Genomic DNA, 19,566 nt, shown 5'->3' with positions numbered 1-19,566 from the left:
CGCCCGATCCGGTCGTCCAGGATTCCAGTCCTGCTTCTGACTGTCCTTCCCTTTCCGTTGCTTCCGTTGCCACTGCTCGAAAATCTTCGGTTAAGCGTGTTGCGGTCCGGAAGGGTGCATGGGGTCAGCCGTCCCTCCTTTCCTTTGCGCTGGGTTATGGTCCGGGGGCTCGGTCCCGGGTGCCCCGGGGGTCCTTTGCTCAGAGAGGGGGGCTTCAAGGGGGGGGTACTGTCACGCTCCCTGTGTCCCAGCACCACTCCTTACCCACTGATCCAGTCCACGTGTCCACCGGTCATGGCTGCCGCTCCCGCTCTTGCTCCCCAGACTTCTGTTCCTGCTCTCAGGAGTCTGATTCTGACTAATGTTCTGTATAGAACCGGGCCGCGCCCACTCACCTGGTCTTATAGCCCCAGCACTGCTGCAATAGGAAATGACATGAGGCTGTGCTGAGTATATAAGACTGGCCTCTCCATGTGGGCGGCGCCTGATCATCGCTTGTGTTTCTTGTGAGCTAGGTGCTCAGGTCTTTGTTCCTGTTTCCTATTACTGCCTTAAAGTACGCTGTGACCTTAGTGACCTGGTCCTGTCTCTGTTTCCTGATACCTGCACCCGTTCCTGCCACGTTAGTGCTCCAGCTACCATGTACCCTGCCCTCCAGGTGGGGTGCTCGGTCCAGTGGATCCACCTCCTGGGCCTACCAGTCCTCCCTGGCCCTCACAGTATCTACCAGAGGTGGATGGCAGCAAGGAGCCAGGCCAGGTCACAGGAGCAGCCTCCAAACGCAGACGTACGTTTCGAAAAATATTTCTTTATGTCTTCATCAGGGCAGAGGCGTTCTGGCCTGATTAAGACATAAAGAAATCTTTTTCGAAACATACGTCTGCGTTTGGAGGTTGCTCCTGTGACCTGGCCTGGCTCCTTGCTGCCATCCACCTCTGGTAGATACTTAGTGACTCTTTATACATGCTAAAATGTGGTTGTGACCCTGAAGGGTTTTCTATACTGCTGGCATTAAGATAGAATGTATTTAACACATGTATCTGCTTGGATGTGTAGCCACATATATACCGTATATACTGATTGTTATTTATCCTGAGGCAATATGGAATCCAGTCCATGGTCCTGTCAATTTGCTGATTTTATGTGTTTTTAATACGGATGTTCACCTACTGTATCTAATAAAAATTGTCTATTTTTTGCACGCAATAACTCTTTGGCCTTTATATATTTTAAATGTTGTTTAATATCTATTTTGTGTGTTATGACTTTCTGTTTTAAGGGTATAGAAATAAAACTGTAGAAATAGTTTTTTTTTCTAAATATTAATCAAATTTACAATATTGACAAAAATAAACACAAATAAATTGACCAAAATTGGACACAAACATAAAATACATGATTGCTTGGATATATAGAAGTATTACAGAGCTATTACCACGTAAAGTATCACAGGTTAGATTTGGACAATGTCAGCAAGGTTAAAACTGGCTTTGGCAGGAATGGGTTAAAGGGAATCTGTCATGTAATAAAATGGGTTTAATCTTTAGGTTAATAGTGTTCTGATGCTGTATGGCTGCCTCACTGAGAGCCCCGCTGTTGGGGGGAAATTATCTGACTGAAAGCCTGAGCTGCTGGGAGTAAAAAAAATAATTTACTTCCAGCAGTGGAACTCATTATGGTGGCCACACCACATGAGAACGTTATTACCTGCAGATTAACCCCATATCTGCAGGTTTATACCGTTTGCATGTAGCTTATTTTTATAAGCACTTTCCCTTTTTTCCCATTGAAGCTGTTTTGGGATGTTGTTTCTCTGAGGCCTGCAACACACATCCGTAGAAAACGTGCGTGTTTGGTCCGTTTCCGTATATACTGGAGACACGGCCAAACGTGCACCAATGTTATTTAATGTTTGAGGACACATGTGCGTTTTTCATTAAGGTCCGTGGGTCCGTGTGCGTGCTACGTTTGTGTCTCCGTTTTGCACGGAAGCATGTCCGTTTTCAGCACGCAACACGCAGCACGGACCCAATGAACGTCAATGGGTCTGTGCGCATGTCCGAGTGACATGGACGCATCTCTGTTTGTTCCCCGTACGTTTTGTGCTTTTTTTATGTGATGTCGGTCTTTTTTCTTTTTCTGTTTCGTTCTCTCCCACAGTCCGTCGGTCGGTCGGTCTCTCTCTATGTCTGGCGGTTGGTCTCTCTGTCTTATCTGTCCCTCACGCTGTCTGTCGGTCAGTTCCCCCCCTCTCTCATACTTACCGTTCCCCGATCTCCGGCGCGGCGCTGCACTGCTGTTATAAAAGCTCCGGCGGCTTTTACTATTTTGAAAAAGCTGGCCGCTCATTAATCAATCTCGTATTCCCTGCTTTCCCCGCCCACCGGCACCTGTGATTGGTTGCAGTCACACACGCCCACCACGCTGAGTGACAGATGTGTCACTGCACCCAATCACAGCAGCCGGTGGGCGTGTCTATACTGTGCAGTAAAATAAATAAATAAATAATTAAAAAAAACGGCGTGCGGTCCCCCCCTATTTTAATACCAGCCATATAAAGCCATACGGCTGGAGGCTGGTATTCTCAGAATGGGGAGCCCCACGTTATGGGGAGCCCCCCAGCCTAACAATATCAGTCAGCAGCCACCCAGAATTGCCGCATACATTATATGCGACAGTTCTGGGACTGTACCCAGCTCTTCCCGATTTGCCCTGGTGCGTTGGCAAATCGGGGTAAGGCCTAAGCCACACGGCGAGAAAAACAGTGCGAGTGGAGTGCGATAAAACATCGCATTCCCCTCGGACCAATTCTAGCCTGTGTGTCAGCACACATGAGCGATTATTTTCTGGTGCGTTGGCAAATCGGGGTAATAAGGAGTTAATGGCAGCCCATAGCTGCCACTAAATCCTAGATTAATCATGTCAGGCGGTCAAGACACCGCCGCTCCTGTCACCTCCACGCAACAAATGAGGTGAGTAGCGCGATCAGCTGCTGTCAGTCAGGTAACTCCCGGTCACCACTTGGATCCAGCGGTGGCCGCGATTAACCTCAGTGACAGCTCAGCTGATCGCGCTACTCACCTCATTAGCTGCGTGGAGGTGACAGGAGCGGCGGTGTCTTCTGCTGCTCCGGTCACCTGCATGCAGCAGAGCTGGATGCGACGCTGGAGGTACGTGGATTACGCCGGACATGGAGGGCTTTGTCGGGGTTAATAAATTGGTGATGAGGGACTTTGTTAGTGTTTTTTATTTCTAATAAAGGATTTTTCGGGTGTGTGTGTTTTTTAACTGTAATTTACAGATTAATCATGGAAGGTATCTCGGGGAGACGCCTGACATGATTAATCTAGGATTTAGTGGCAGCTATGGGCTGCCATTAACTCCTTATTAGGCTGGGACCACACGGGGACTACTGCGATCCACTTGCATGACACTCGGCTCGTGCTGGCAGTACAGCAGAGCCGAGTGTCATGCGTGTGTCCTTGCAACTGAGGTCCGTTCGTGCGAGCAGACCTCAGCTGCGGGGGGCGGGCCGGCACTCAGGAGGGGAGGGAGGGATTTCTCTCCCTCTCTCCTGCATAGCCGGCTATTGCCATTCTCGCACTGCACTAGCGGTACACCGGTGTACCGCGAGTGCAGTGCGATTTTTCTCTCGCCCCATTCACTTGAATGGGTGCGAGAAAATGAGTCTCGCATTACAATCGCAGCATGCTGCGATTGTTTTCTCGGTCCGATTAGGGCTGAGAAAATAATCGCTCATGTGTGCTGACACACAGGCTAGAATTGGTCCGAGGGGAATGCGATGTTTTATCGCACTCCACTCGCACTGTTTTTCTCGCCGTGTGGCTTAGGCCTTACCCCGATTTGCCAACGCACCAGGGCAAATCGGGAAGAGCTGGGTACAGTCCCAGAACTGTCGCATATAATGTATGCGGCAATTCTGGGCAGCTGCTGACTGATATTGTTAGGCTGGGGGGCTCCCCATAGCGTGGGGCTCCCCATCCTGAGAATATCAGCCTTCAGCCATATGGCTTTATCTGGCTGGTATTAAAATAGGGGGGGACCGCACGCCGTTTTTTTTAATTATTTATTTATTTATTTTACTGCACAGTATAGACACGCCCACCGGCTGCTGTGATTGGATGCAGTGACACAGCTGTCACTCAGCGTGGTGGGCGTGTGTGACTGCAACCAATCACAGGCGCCTGTGGGCGGGTAAAGCAGGTAATACGAGATTGACTAATGAGCCGCCGGCTTTTTCAAAATAGTAAAAGCCGCCGGAGTTTTTATAACAGCAGTGCAGCGCCGCGCCGGGGATCGGGGAACGGTGAGTATGCGAGAGGGCTGCTCAATTCAGTCACTCAGGGGATTAGCGGTCACCGGTGAGTCCTTCACGGGTGACCGCTAATCAGTACGCGGCACACAGACAGAGCTGTGGCATGACAATGAAGTCGGGTGAAGTTTACGCGAGTTCATTCTCATCGCGCAACTCTGTCTGCTGTCTGCTGACATGTTTTAACGACATTGAGCATCACACACACACACACACGGAACATTTCACATGGACAACACACACACATGTCAGTTATTTCACTCACGCACACACGGACATTCCACACGCACATACATCTAGCATACGGGATACACACGCAGGCCACACATACCATAAAAACGGACCTAAAAAACGGAAAACGGACCCGAAAAACGGCCTGTTTTACACGGACGTGGTTTTAACGGATGTTTGTTTTCGGCCTTAATTGTAGTTCACTATTAACCTCGGCACCACTTGAGTTTTACACGGACAAGTGCAGTCTGATAAAACATCAAATTGCACTCGCACCAGTGTTAAACAATGGGGCAGTGTCCTTCTGCAATTGATTTCTCCTGCCATATTGGCATGAGAAAAGAATCGCAGCATGCTGTATTAGCCAGTGAGTCTCTGCTCTCACACACATACAAGTCTATGGGAGTGTATCAAACATCACACTGCACTTGCATGTCATCCAAATGCAGTGCAATATATGCAGAGACAGGCTGCAGAGAAGAAAAAATATTTTAGTCTTTTTCTGCAAAGCTGTCATCTGATTGCAAGATCAGATCACAGTCGCATGACCCTTGGAGCAGAACTAGAGTCGGGGGACATTAGCATATAAGATCCAATGTTCTCGCATTGGAAGCCATACGTAAGTGGAGCCAAGGTCTCAAGGTAGGAAGCAATGTTTCCCTAAAAAATTCTAACAACAGCATGTAACCACAAAAATACAAATGGCATGATTGCGGTCAAGTAATCAACCACACGCTGTGAATACAGGGGAATCATGGCAGTGTACGCATAAAGTGACTGTAAAAATTTGAGGAAAACCTCTGTGGCTCATTGTTCAAAAATAAAAGTCACAAACCAGAAAATGGCATGGACATGGGTATGCATGAATTTTAACAATCCACACAATATTGTGAACAGATTTTTTACCACGATCAGTAAATGACGTAAAAAAATGGCATGAGTAAATGTATCACCTACATACATGTTTAAATGATGCAAAATGGTACTTAGAAAAAACTGCAATTGTTTCATAAAAAAAACAAAGCACAAAAAAACAAAACCTCATAAAGTAAAGCTTATGAAAAAACATTTTTTCGGTGGGTGCCCACAATGAGTTTTAGTGAGTTTTTGACGCTACAGATTTTCACTCCTTCAAAAACACACTATCATAAATTCCTATAAAAATGGATGGGATTTATAGAAATCTCATGCCTATTGTGCTTTTTTACTCAGCATAAACTGATCTGCGCGCGTTTCAAATCCACATGTTAATTTCTCTTTCAGGTACGCTGAGTTTTATGTGCAGAGTTTTTCCACAGACTTGTATTTGATGTGGAAAATACGCAGGTAAAAAAGCACGTGCATTTTTAATACATTTCTGCTGAAGAAATGCATGTAATCTGCACATAAGTACAAGGTGGCCATAAAATAACCTAAGGTGTTTGGAGCCGTGTGCAGACTGACCCAGTGGACAGAATTGGATGAAAATTGGTATGTATGCTATTCAAGGCATGGGGAAGCGGAAGGCATCTTAAATTTTTTTTATACCAAAACTCCCCAACAGTGGAAAAAGTGGCGCTGTACAGTGAAAGCGCCTTGCAACTCAGTCTGCAAGATGCCTGTCTCTTTGCCGTATCATGTGCTATTAGTGCGGTTGTTTTATAAGAATGCTACAGATGCACTGAGAGCCTTTTGTCATTTGAAAGACCTTCACATGTAGCGGTCCAATGGCTATCAATTCACTGAGACCGATGATGACACATTTTTAAGGCAACAGGGTTACTGAATGTTCAGCTAGGGCGCGTGCGACGACCGGTAAGCAGTGAGGTCATGGAGGACATTGACACTGCCGTCGTGGAACAGGATACGAACAACCCTGCCGGGAGCAGCAGTGTATGCAGTGTTTTGAGGCAATTGGGGCTTCCGTACAGCACAGTGTGGAAAGTTCTCCGAAAGGTCTGGCGGGTGTACCCATACAAAATTAGCCATCAGCAACAACTTCTTCCTTATGACAACCCGCATGACATATGCATTCATGTTTCTGGCGAGAGTGGAAGTGGATGGCAATTGGCCATGGAATTTTCTGTGGTGTGACGAAGCGCATTTTTACCTGAATGGAACAGTGAACACACAAAACTGTTGCATATGAGCTACCGAAAATCCGCATGCAGTTGAGGGGGTTCCACTGTATTCGCCAAAGGTATCCGTTTGGTGTGGCTTCACCTCATCATTCATCCTCGGACGATTCTTTTACGAAGAAATGAGGCCAACTGGGGTTGCTGCCTGTTCCGTGACTGCAGCGAGATACCAGATAATGCTGGGAACAGTGCAATGCCAAGAGCGGCAGTGTCTTCAGACAACCACCTTCATGCATGATGAAGCTCCTCCTCACATTGCAAATCGTGTGATGAACGTTCTGCATGCACATTTTCCCGATGACAGTATGTTGAGCCGCTCCTTCCCTAATGCATTGCCACTGCACTCACCCGATCTCAATCCTTGTGATTTCTGGTTGTGGAGATACTTGACAGAGCATGTATTTTTGGGGAAATGTTGACACCCTGGCTGACCTCAAAGACCGCATGATTTTAGAAGTGTGTGGTGGGATGCTGCACATGTTACACGCAAGCATCAAGCATGTTCTGCATAGGATGAACATGATCACCATGCATAATAGTGGCCATATTGAACAGTTATGCTAGTCTGTGGAACAATTGTGACATTTCTAATTATCAGCACATGGTTTTTGGGCCGCTCGCTTACTGTACAGCGCCACTTTTTCACCTGGTGGGAAGTTCTGGTATAAACATTTCTTTGCGATGACTTCCATTCCTCCATGCCTTGAATAGCATACATACCAATTTTCAGCCAATTCTGTCCACTGGGTCAGTCTGCACGGCTCCAAACAACTTAGGTTATTTTATGGCCACCCTGTATATCAATAATGCTTGGTCAAAGCCAAATACTAGGAAATATCAAAAACAAAGCAGCTTTTGGTCAAAGCCAAATACTAGGAAATATCAAAAACAAAGTAACTTTTGGTCAAAGCCAAATACTAGGAAATATCAAACACAAAGCAGCTTTATTTAAAGCATGAAAGACCAAAAAGAGGCAAAAACTGCAGCATCAAAAACATGGTAAAAATACACAGTGAAAAAACGCAAGTGATCAAATTTACATAATAGGTGTAGAAACGGTGCAGAAAATCTGCAACATCAAAAACTCCCCAAAAGTTAATTGTGTGAACGTAGCCTAACAACTATGAATAAATGAACATGAACAGGAAAATCACTCAGTTGATTGGTCATGTGAATCACAAAAATGTCTTATTGTGTATGAATATGTTATATATTCAATGTACAGTATTTTCCGGCATATAAGACGACTGGGCATATAAGACGACCCCCAACTTTTCCAGTTAAAATATAGAGTTTGGGATATATCATATACTAGCTGTACTAGCCAGCTTCGCCCGGGTTAATAACTGCTGTTAGCAAAATAGAACGTATTAACAAAAATGTATTCTGCACACAAAATCCACAAAACAATTAGATAGAAATGTAATTATTAAAAAGCAAAAACTAAGCTAATAGAGGCATTTCACAACATATATTTCAACACCAGAGATATTCCACACAGATTTAACTAAATTGGCCAAGTAATGTGCTCCGTCTGTCTCTTTCCAGATATGTCTCTTTCCCCGTCTGTGTCTTTCCAGGTCTGTCTCTTTCCAGGTCTGCCTGTCTCTGTCTCTTTCTTTGTCTGTCTCTATCTCTCTGTTTCTTTCCCCATCTGTCTCTTCCCAGGTCTGTCTCTTTCCCCGTTTGTCTCCCCGTCTCGTTGTCTGTGTCTTTTCCTGTCTGTCTCTTTTCCTGTCTGCCTGTCTTTGTCTGTCTCTATTTCTCTGTTTCTTTCCCTGTCTATTTTTATCAAAATCTGTGTCTTTCCCCATCTATCTTTGTCTGTCTCTCTGGCTGTCTCCTCCTTCCCTGTCTGCCTGTCTCTGTCCCTGTCTGCATGTCTGTCTGTCTCTTTCCCCATCTTTCTCTTTCCAGGTCTGTCTCTTTCCAGGTCTGTCTCTCTTTTTCACCGTCTGTCTCTGTCTGTCTCTTTCACCGTTTGTCTCTGTCTGTCTCTTTCCCTGTCTGTCTCTATCTCTCTGTCTCTTTCCCTGTCTGTCTCTGTCTGTCTCTGTCTGTCTCTCTGTATGTCTCTCTGTCTGTCTCTCTGTCTGTCTCTCTGTCTCTCTCTCTCTGTCTCTCTCTATCCGTCTCCCCACCGACATCTTATTACCTCACATATAAGCTTCTTATATTATGAATGTCTTTTGTTCATATAGCAACCACTCACAGCTCCTACTAATAACCTGTAGTTCCAGGCTCCATTTACTTTAATGAAGGCATGTTTTTTGGAGAGTAACTGTAAAGCGTGGGGTTAAATTTTCCTGTCAAAACATAGTCTACAACATTCCCTGGGTCACATGAGGTGTCTGTGCAAAATTTTGTGATTGTAAATGCGACAGTGCGGATACACTTTTCGTTTCACTTTTTCACCATTATGTAGATAGGGGCTAAATTGATTGGTAAATTGGAATGCGCGGGGTTAAAATTTCACCTCACAACATAGCCTATGACGCTCTCGGGGTCCAGACGTGTGAGTGTGCAAAATTTTGTGTCTGTAGCTGCGACGGTGCAGATGCCAATCCCGGACATACATACACACACATGCACACATACATACACACATTCAGATTTATATATTAGATACTGGAGTATAAGGGTACCTTCACACTTAGCGATGCAGCAGCGATCCGACCAGCGATCTGACCTGGTCAGGATCGCTGCTGCATCGCTACATGGTCGCTGGTGAGCTGTCAAACAGGCAGATCTCACCAGCGACCAGTGACCAGCCCCCAGCCAGCAGCGACGTGCAAGCGACGCTGCGCTTGCACGGAGCTGCCGTCTGGAAGCTGCGGAGACTGGTAACTAAGGTAAACATCGGGTATGGTTACCCGATGTTTACATTAGTTACCAGCGCACAGCTGTGTGTGCAGGGAGCAGGGAGCCGCGCACACTGAGCGCTGGCTCCTTGCTCTCCTACCATAGCTACAGTACACATCGGGTTAATTAACCCGATGTGTAATGCAGCTACATGTTCAGAGAGCAGGGAGCCGCGCACACTGCTTAGCGCTGGCTCCTTGCTCTCCTAGCTGCTGTACACATCGGGTTAATTAACCCGATGTATACAGCAGCTACATGTGCAGAGAGCCGGAGCCGGCAGCACAGGCAGCGTGAGAGCTGCAGAGGCTCGTAACTAAGGTAAATATCGGGTAACCACCTTGGTTACCCGATGTTTATCTTGGATACAGCTTACCTCAGCTGTCAGATGCCGGCTCCTGCTCCCTGCTCGCTTCATTTGTCGCTCTCTCGCTGTCACACACAGCGATCTGTGTGTCACAGCAGGAGAGCGGCTTTGAAGAAAACGAACCAGGGCTGTGTGTAACGAGCAGCGATCTCGCAGCAGGGGCCAGATCGCTGCTCAGTGTCACACACAGCGAGATCGCTAATGAGGTCACTGCTGCGTCACAAAAAGCGTGACTCAGCAGCGATCTCGGCAGCGAGCTCGCTGTGTGTGAAGCACCCCTTAGTCAACCCGAGTAATATCCCCGTTCTTTATTGATGTCCCCTGCAGTAATGTGCCCATTGTTTTATAATGTCCCTTGCTGTAATGTCACCATGGTTTAGTAATGTCCCCTGCTGTAATGTCCCATGGAGTAATGAGCCCATTGTTTAATAATGTCCTCCTGCTGGTTCCCTTCTGTCACCTATCATGCCGTTGTTTACACACAATAAAAGATATTCTCATCCCCCTCCATTCCCGCGGTGCCTCCAGCTACTTCTTGCAGTCTGCAGGCACACAGACCCCTCCGTGATAGCTTGAATGGAGCGGCCACTGCAGGATGTTGTTATGGCTTTACTACAGTTGAATGCTTTACAGCTCCACAAAGCATTCAACTGCAGTAAAGCGCTGACAGCCTCGGCGGCCCTGTGTATTGGATGCGATCATGGAGGAGTACTTCTTGTGGACAGCAGGCACACAGACCCCTCCGTGATAGCGTCCAATACACAGGGCTGCTGCTGCTGTAAGCGCTTTACTGCAGTTGAATGCTTTGTGGCGTCGTAAAGCATACAACTGTAGTAAAGCCATGACGACATCCTGCAGTGGCCGCTACATTCACACTATCACTGAGGGGTCTGTGTGCCTGCGGACTGCAAGAAACAGCTGGAGGCACCGCTGGAACGGAGGACAGGTTAGAATATCTTTTATTGTGTGTAAACAATGGCACTGTGCACCGCTGTATAAGACGACCCCCGACTATTGTGAATATTTGCAGGGGTTAAAAAGTTGTCTTATATAGTATATGTACTTTATATATGCTTGTGTACATGTTTGTATATTGTAAATTCACTTGTAATGTGTAAATCTGCGGGTAATGTGTTATTTTTATTTTATGCTTGTTATACTTGTTTACCTAATGACCTTGATGGAGGGGTTCGATGGGGTCTCAAACACAAGTTCCGCACAGGAGCACTTCACTGTCAGTGTCTGGTGATGGCAATATTTTTACAGCATTGAATTTGTTGGTGTTGTATCAGAAGTGAGAAAAAGTCTTTACATAAAGCTAGTGAAAAGACAGCAATAATAAAGGAAGGGAAAATGTTTAATGACTAAATCTCTGCCAAAATGTATTCAAAGTAGAGGCAGTGAGAAGACAGATAAAGACTGTGTACACACAGGAAGAAATGCTGGAATAGAATTTAATAATTGTATTTCCTTTATTTATTTTATTTAGCACAATGACGAATCTTGTCCCACCCATCATTATTGTAATCTGCACCCTGCTCTACATGTTACTCATGTTTTTCGGTAAAATTAAGGACCAGCATGAAGACCAAAAAGATGGCTTTGTTTTTCTCCAGGATAATTCTTCAAAAGACCAACAACAATATGCTATCATGGTTGATGTGGGTTTCCGATCAAGACCAAAAACTACAGCTAAGGTAACATGATATTGATACGAGTTATGCAGTGCATGAGACCAGTAATCAAAAGAAACAATATGCATGTCCCGCAGTAGGACTAAGTGGAAAAAATAATAAACAAAAGTGAAATAAAATATGTAAAATAGTAAAAAACACACATAAAGGTACACACAAATCACCCCAAAACATTTTGCCACTAAAAACGCACCGTTTGCGTTAAAACAAAAAAAGTATACATAATTCGCATCGCTGCTTTCAGAACGACTTGAACTATAAAACTGTCACAATATTTATTTCATAAAAAAAATTTGAAAACATGCCAAAAATGTTGCTTTCTCATCGTAATGACACTCAAAAATGTGAATAAAAAGCAATCAAAAGTCATATATAAATACATATATAAAAAAAAGTTAAAAAAAACTCTGCCAAACCATCCCTCCAAAAATAAGCCCTAATTTTGTTTATTCGTCAAAAAAAATTAAAAAGTTACAGCAATCAGAATATGGCAATGCAAAAATATATACATTTCTGTAAACATTTTGTTTTCAGTGTGTAAAAGTAGCAAAGCATAAACAAAAACATATAATACTGGTATTGCTGTAATCGTACTGATGAAGAATAAATTGGTTTTATCACCTTTACCATATAGTGAACTGTGCAAAACAATATATATAAAAACAATAAGTGAATTGTTTCTTTTGTCCTTTCTGCATATGAAAAGTCTGAATAAAATATGATTAAAAAACAGTATACACCCCAAATTGGTGTAAAAAAAAATCTCCAACACATTCCATAAAATATTTAGCCCTCTTACAGCTCTGTTTTCCAAAAAAATAAAAAATGTACAGCTCTCAGAATAGAATATGGCAACAGAAATACAATTTTTTATAAAAAAGCATTTTTAGTGTGTGATAATAGCAAAACATTTAAAAAAAACCCAAAATAATAGAAATCTGGTTTCACTGTAATCACATTGGCAACAAGAATGAAACTGTTCTATCGCTAATAGCACATAGTGAACCATGCAAAAATAAAAATAAGAACTATTCTTGTACTGCTGTCTACTTGTTCATTCTACCTCCCAAACATCAGAAGAAGGCTTGGTTCACATTTATCCAGTGCTCTCCTCTGAGCGCGTAGGTCGGAGTTTCCATGTAAATCCCAAAATCTGTGCTATAGACTAAACCCTCAACAGACCCACTTACTATAATGAGGCAGATAGAGTCACTTGGGACTCTGTTCTCTCTTCCGGCTGTCCCATTATTTTAGGAATTTTTTTGAGCACAAGTGAGGATGACCACTGTTCTGTGAACACCTAAAAAAGATGGAGACCACCGGAACAGACACCAAATGAAGTCCAGTGTCTTCATCTGCCTCATTATAGTGAGTGGTTCCATGTTTTTTTTTTTTATCCTGCTCAGCTGTGACGTGTGGCCAAACAGTAGTTTCTGACAACAAATAGGACATCACCGTATTCAAGTGGAATAGTGCAATAAATTATGGGGTCCAGTTTCATCTATAAACCCTTCTGTAACTGACAAGTTTACAGCTAATATAAAAAAAATTACAATTTTACAACCAAAATGTTATATTTCCACATCTCAATGTTACAAATAGAAGCTGGAGGAATGATCTGTACTGTTGTAAATAAACCGAAGGTCCAGTCTGTGAAGTGGATGAAAAGGTGCTTTATTTTATGCATTTCTGTGCCTGTTCTGATGAAGGAGTTCTCCCAAAAGAGTAAAATAAAGCATCTTTGGGGGTTTTGATGTTTTGGTCTTGAAAATGCAACATGGTGCCCGCAATCTATTTCAGCCAAATTTGTGTTCCAAAATTCAAATAGTGCTCCTTTTAGTTTTGAGCCCTCCCATTTGTCCAAACAAAACTTTATGACTACATGTGGGGTATTGCTACTTTTCACAATATGTCCACTTTTTTCATGTTACCTCTTGCAAAAGTAACAAATTTGGGGCTAAAGAAACATTTTCAAAAAATAAATTAACATTTTCAATGTGACGACCTAATGTTATCAAATTTTGTGCATTATCTCTGAATTAAAATGCTTACTATACTGATGGATAACATTCTTGAGGGGTATAGTTTCCAAAATGGGGTCACTTGTGGGGGATTGCAGCTGTTTAGGTACCTTAATGCCCTGGAAATTCGACATGAAGCCCACAATCAATTTCAGCCAAATATGTGTTCCAAAATTCAATTGGTGCTCCTTCTCATCAGAGCCCTGCTGTTTGTCCAAACAGAGGTTTCTGACCACAAGTGAAATATCAGCGTGCTCATAAGAGACTGCGTAACAAATTGTAGGGTCCAGTTTGTCATGTAAAATGATAAGAGTAAAAATTAAATTACTTTTTTTATTAATTCTACTTTGCATTAATTCCTGAGTAGCACCTAAAGAATAAAAATGTTTTGGTGGCAGCAGTTGTGAAATATTTGAGGGGTGCAGTTTTAAAATGGTATCACTTTTAGGGAGTTTCCAATATGTAAGCCCCTCAAAGTCCATTTAAATTTAAATAGGTCCCTAAAGAAATATTTTTTGTACAAGTAATTCTAGAAAAAATGAGAAATTGCTGGTAAACATTAACCCTTCTAACATCCTAACAAAATAAAATGACACTTGAATTATGATGCAGATAAAAGTAGAAAGTAAAGTAGACATGTGGGCAATTTTATTTATGGATTATTTTGTACATCATGGCTAACTGGTTTTAGAATATAAAAATTGAAATTTTGAAAACTTCAAATTTTTCAACATTTTCTCCAAAATTACGATCTTTTTACAAATAAACACAAAATATATTGGCCTAAATGTTTCACTAACATAAAGTACAATGTGTCACGGAAAAACATATTATAATAACTGGGATTTGTTGAAGTGTTCCAGTTATTAGCACATAAATTGACACTGGCCATATTTACAAAATTTGACCTATTCAATAAGGTCAAAATTGGCTGCCACTAAGGTCATAAACACATTTAACCAACATAGATTTCTTGATTTTTTTTTACTCTTTTGATGGTCCTTTATGGTTCAGAAAAATGGCAGCCAGTGACCACCACACAGCTGAATCCGTGCGAAAGCAAATTACAAAAAAATCTGCATTTTGGAAAATAAAGATCTTAAAAAATTTTAGTAGAATTTGAATGCACTCTATTATATTTGCTCATATAAGATAACATGCATTGCAAGATAATAATATATTAGGCAATTGTTTCACTCATACATGACTTGTGGTTTTCATCAATAATCTTGTTATAGGTGCACATAATTTTACATGGGGAAGATGGCGTTTCTGAAACACGAGAGCTGTATTGTCCAGACAAGCCTCTATTTGAAAGAAATTCACGACACACATTTATAATGAGGTAAATGAATATATACAATTATATCCGAATACTGCCATCTGAAACCTTAGCGATTCATGCATAGAAAAAAATATATTAATCAATTTATTACTATTAATTAACAGAATAATTGTTAAATATAAAATACTATTGAAATGTGGGTAAGCATTTACAGTAAACTGTATTGATTTTTACTAGCAAGTAATATTTATTATTTTTCAGTGTACCAGAAAGTCTTGGGCCGTTGTGGAAGATTCACATTTGGCATAATAATGGTGGTTGTTCCCCAAGCTTGTACCTTAGCCATGTGATTGTCAAAGACCTCCAGGGTGGAACCAGTTGGTTTTTCTATGCTGAATGTTGGCTGGCCATTGATGAGGGTGATGGAAAAGTTGAGCGTGAATTGACATCTGTAGGACATGGATTAGGATTCAGAAGGGTAAGTGCATTAATCATTTACAAATACAAACAGGATGTCCTTCGCTTAGACCACATGCTTTCAGGACAAAGCCGATGAACACTATGTATATGAGTAAGATGAGTATTTATTTAGCTTTGGTTATGACTTTGGGTTTTGAAAATATGCATCAAATGGTTGTAGTTATATCTTGTGACATGACCGTGTTCCGATAATAACATTTCTCAAGTCACTTGCATATAACATACGTTGGTATTATAAATAAGAACTAATGCAACATTATTGTAATAGAAATGTCCATAGTTATTTATTTTTACATTCTTTATTAGGCAACATTAAGCCTGTAGAGTAGGTTACTGTTTATCAGAGAAATTGCTTTACCTTTAGCTACAATGGGTCATATCAAGTGGTGTGCTTTTTGTAAGTATGTCACACTGCACGCATTTTGGAAGTCACCTTTTACAGATGGTTTGCAATGATCAAAATAGTGATGGACTAGATAAATGTACGGTTTAGCCAGAATGCCATTGTTTTCAATTTTTTCAAAAAGGGAAAACTTTCCCTCATTGAAAATTAGTGATCCCATGTAAGATAAATGATGTTCAATTGAAAGTAGCCTTTGATGCAACAATCTTACCTGTATTACGAGGCTCCACATAGCCCAGTTTGCAGATAACAATTACACTTATGCGTTACCCACTACAAGATATTAATGAGAACCTGATACCTAATCCCCAGGTAGCATGAATGATAGTCTGGCTTGCAGGCATGTATATTTTTCTCTGAACTGCTTCAGTTTGGAGAGCTGGCCTGAAGCAAGACTAGTGGTGTCATCTCTGGGTGGCTTCTTCCTGTTACTGCTCCTTATTATTGATAGGTCTTTTCTTGTCACTAGTCTCATCTCTGCCAATGGTGCCTGACCAGATCTTCAAACTATGATTTCTCTGAAATGCCAGAGGGTTTCAAAGTAGAACATGCTTGACTGCAATCGTGCAGCCAGGCTATGAGTCATGTTGCCCGAGGTTTGGACAGCTTGACTCCATTGACAGGTTCCCTTTAGGACATATATCTTTTAGTCCCATATCAGCTAAGTTTTTAGCTTAGATTTTCCTTTTTTTCCGTGCTATCTCCAGTTTCTTCAATTCTATATTTTTCATATTTTGGACTAATTAATGAGTCACAGAAATTAATTTTATTATTCACTGAATTACCGTATTTTTCGCTTTATAAGACGCACCGGATTATAAGACGCACCCCAAACTTAGACATAAAAAAAGGTAAAAAAAAGAAAAATGGGGTCCGTCTTATAATCCGGTGTTCTCTTACCGGAGGGGGGCAGCAGTGGTGGTGAAGCGGGGTCACAGGAGACAGAGGTTGTGCTGGCAGGCACGGCGGGTCAGTGGCAGCGGGGTCCGTGGTGGCAGGTGCGGTGGCGTCCGGGGTGGCAGGAGCCGGGGGGCCCGTGGTGGCAGGAGCCGTGGGGCCCGTGGTGGTGGCAGCAGCAGCAGCGTTGGCTACGACGGGTGAGTCATGCAGCAGGCCGGTGCAGTGAGTGTCCCAGTGTCCGCGGTCCCGGTTCAAATAACGGCGCCTGCGCAAATGGAGCTCTCATCCAAGGGCTCCATCTGCGCATGCGCTGACTCCCGGGAGAGCGCGTGCGCAGATGGAGCTTTCATTCAAGAGCTCCATCTGCGCACGCACCCGCTGCCATCATTTGAAACTGGGACCGCGGACAAACTGGGTAACTTGCTGCACAGCCGCCCGCCCCGCACGCACAGAGTGGCAGCCAGCAGGCTGCCCGCCCACCCTGCGTGCAAGCGGCCGGGTACCTGTGCTTGCGTGCGGGCGGCAGCCATCTGCCGACCGCACAGGCACCCGACCGCCGCCCGCACACAGCACCCGGCCGCCGGCCACTGCCCACACACAGCACCCGGCCGATGCCCGCACACAGCACCCAGCTACCGCCCGCACACAGCACCCGGCCGCCGGCCACTGCCCGCACACAGCACCCAGCCGCCGCCCGCCGCCCACACACAGCACCTGGCCGCCGGCCGCTGCCCGCACACAGCACCCGGCTGCCGCCCGCACACAGCACCCGGTCGCCGCCCGCACACAGCACCCGGCCGCCACCCACACACAGCACCCGGCCGCCGGCCGCAGCCAGAACACAGCACCCAACTGCTGCCCGCACGCAGCCACGGGTACCTGGCTGCCACCGCACGCAAGCACAGGTACCCGGCCGCTTGCACGCAGCCACAGGCACCCGGCCGCCCGATCACCGCACAGACAGGACCCCCAGGTACCGCTATATTCGCTTTATAAGACGCACCCCCCATTTTCCTCTCAAATTTTTGGGAGGAAAAGTGCGTCTTATAAAGCGAAAAATATGGTATACTGTACTGTAAATTTTACTGTGGTACCATGAACAACAAAAATGTACACTATAATACAGTGAATTTACTAGATTGCAAAACCTTATTCCATTGTTTAAGTGACCTTGAAAATAAAAAAAATTACACTTAAAGGAAAATTACTCCTTGATGAGATTTGAGGCAATTCATACTAGGTTATGTCAGTCTGCTTATGCAATCAGTGCAATTTGAAGAATGTGACTTTTTTCCTAAAATATAAAATGCATAAAAACACAGAATTATGCTTTTATATAAACATGTAGCTTGTAAAATGTTATACCTTGTAAAATGTTATATGTTAGATTTATTTTTGAAAGGGTATTTAAAAAAATATAAGGAAGTTTGAAAGATAGTGTGAGAAATGAGCCTAAGTGGTTTATCATGTACATCTGGTATGAACTGTCACTCTTGTGTTCCAGCTCTTCTACTGCAAATTTACTGAATATCTGGAGGATTTCCATTTCTGGGGGTCTATCTTTAGCCAACCTTCTTACAGTTGGTTTTCCCATACACAACGAATAACCGCATGTTTTCTCTTATTATTGGGATACATGTGCTTGAATGTGTTACTTATTCACTGGAAAGAAGAACAGGTATATTCTGCTTTTTAATATAATAAATACTGCCTGAGATGAGCGAATATATTAGAGTGAAATTGAATTCTACGTATTACAAAAATCTGCATTCGCCAAAATGCAGATTTTTCTGAATATGCTTACTTGCATATTAAACAAAATTGTGTCCACTGGTTGCCATTTTTCTGAACTGTAAAGGGCCATCAAAAAGTTATAAAACACATCCCCAATACTCACCTTACCACTCACCTCTTGGGTCCCTCCGCTCCTCACATCATCATCATCATCCAGTCCTTGTTGCATCCTTTTATCACCACCTCAAGACTGAAATCCACTTGCGTTAGGTCAAGACATCTTGCTCTGATGACACCTAGGACAGTTCTGTGTATGTGTGTGCAGGGCCATGTTGCACATCACAATATTATGTCTTTACACATGCTTATGCAGGAACCCTCTTGTAAAGACCAGGCACGTGATGGAGAAGAGAGGATGGACCATAGAGGTGGGTGGTAAGGTGAGTATACTGTAAGTATCTTTTTTTGTATTTTTTACATCTTAAGTTTATTGCACTCTAGGGTCTGGAGACAGACCCCAATGCATGATAAAAGACATTAAATTCACAGAGAGTAACTTCACTGCAAATCGAATTTCCAGGGAAAATCTGCAAACAAGCTATTTTGAATTTTGCCTGATCCGTTAATCTCTAACATTAACTTAGAAATGTAATAAGATCTCATTTTCAACTTTATCCTCTGTACACATAACATTGTTGGTTATAAGTGACTAAAGGGGGCTTTACACGCTACGACATCGCTAATGCAAACTCGTTGGTGTCACGGAATTGGTGACACACATCCGGCCGCATTAGCGATACCGTTGCGTGTGACACCGATGAGCGATTTTGCATTGTTGCAAAAACGTGCAAATCGCTCATCGGTGACATGGGGGTTCATTCTCAAAAATCGTTACTGCAGCAGTAACGAGGATGTTCCTCGTTCCTGCGGCAGCACACATCGCTCCGTGTGACGCCGCAGGAACGAGGAAGCTCTCCTTACCTGCCTCCCAGCCGCTATGCGGAAGGAGGTGGGCGGGATGTTACGTCCCGCTCATCTCCGCCCCTCCGCTGCTATTGGGCGGCCACTCAGTGACGTCGCTGTGACGCCGCACGGATCGCCCCCTTAGAAAGGAGGCGGTTCGCCGGTCACAGCACGTCGCC

At 43.6% G+C, this 19,566-nt stretch overlaps 1 protein-coding gene across 1 annotated transcript in view; it reads left to right on the top strand.

Moving 5' to 3' along the window:
* Positions 1-19,566, top strand: part of PKD1L1 (polycystin 1 like 1, transient receptor potential channel interacting) — an 884,746-nt gene that overhangs the window by 557,786 nt on the left and 307,394 nt on the right. The window contains exons 41-44 of the mRNA XM_075316120.1: positions 11,397-11,604; positions 14,861-14,967; positions 15,169-15,385; positions 18,195-18,368. Of these exons, the coding sequence (XP_075172235.1) occupies positions 11,397-11,604; positions 14,861-14,967; positions 15,169-15,385; positions 18,195-18,368 (706 nt within the window). The remainder of the gene's footprint in view (positions 1-11,396; positions 11,605-14,860; positions 14,968-15,168; positions 15,386-18,194; positions 18,369-19,566) is intronic.

The sequence above is a fragment of the Anomaloglossus baeobatrachus genome, chromosome 6 (assembly GCF_048569485.1).
Source record: "Anomaloglossus baeobatrachus isolate aAnoBae1 chromosome 6, aAnoBae1.hap1, whole genome shotgun sequence".
In the NCBI taxonomy this organism is placed as follows: Eukaryota; Metazoa; Chordata; class Amphibia; order Anura; family Aromobatidae; genus Anomaloglossus; species Anomaloglossus baeobatrachus.
This window is presented reverse-complemented; position numbering and strand designations above follow the sequence as displayed.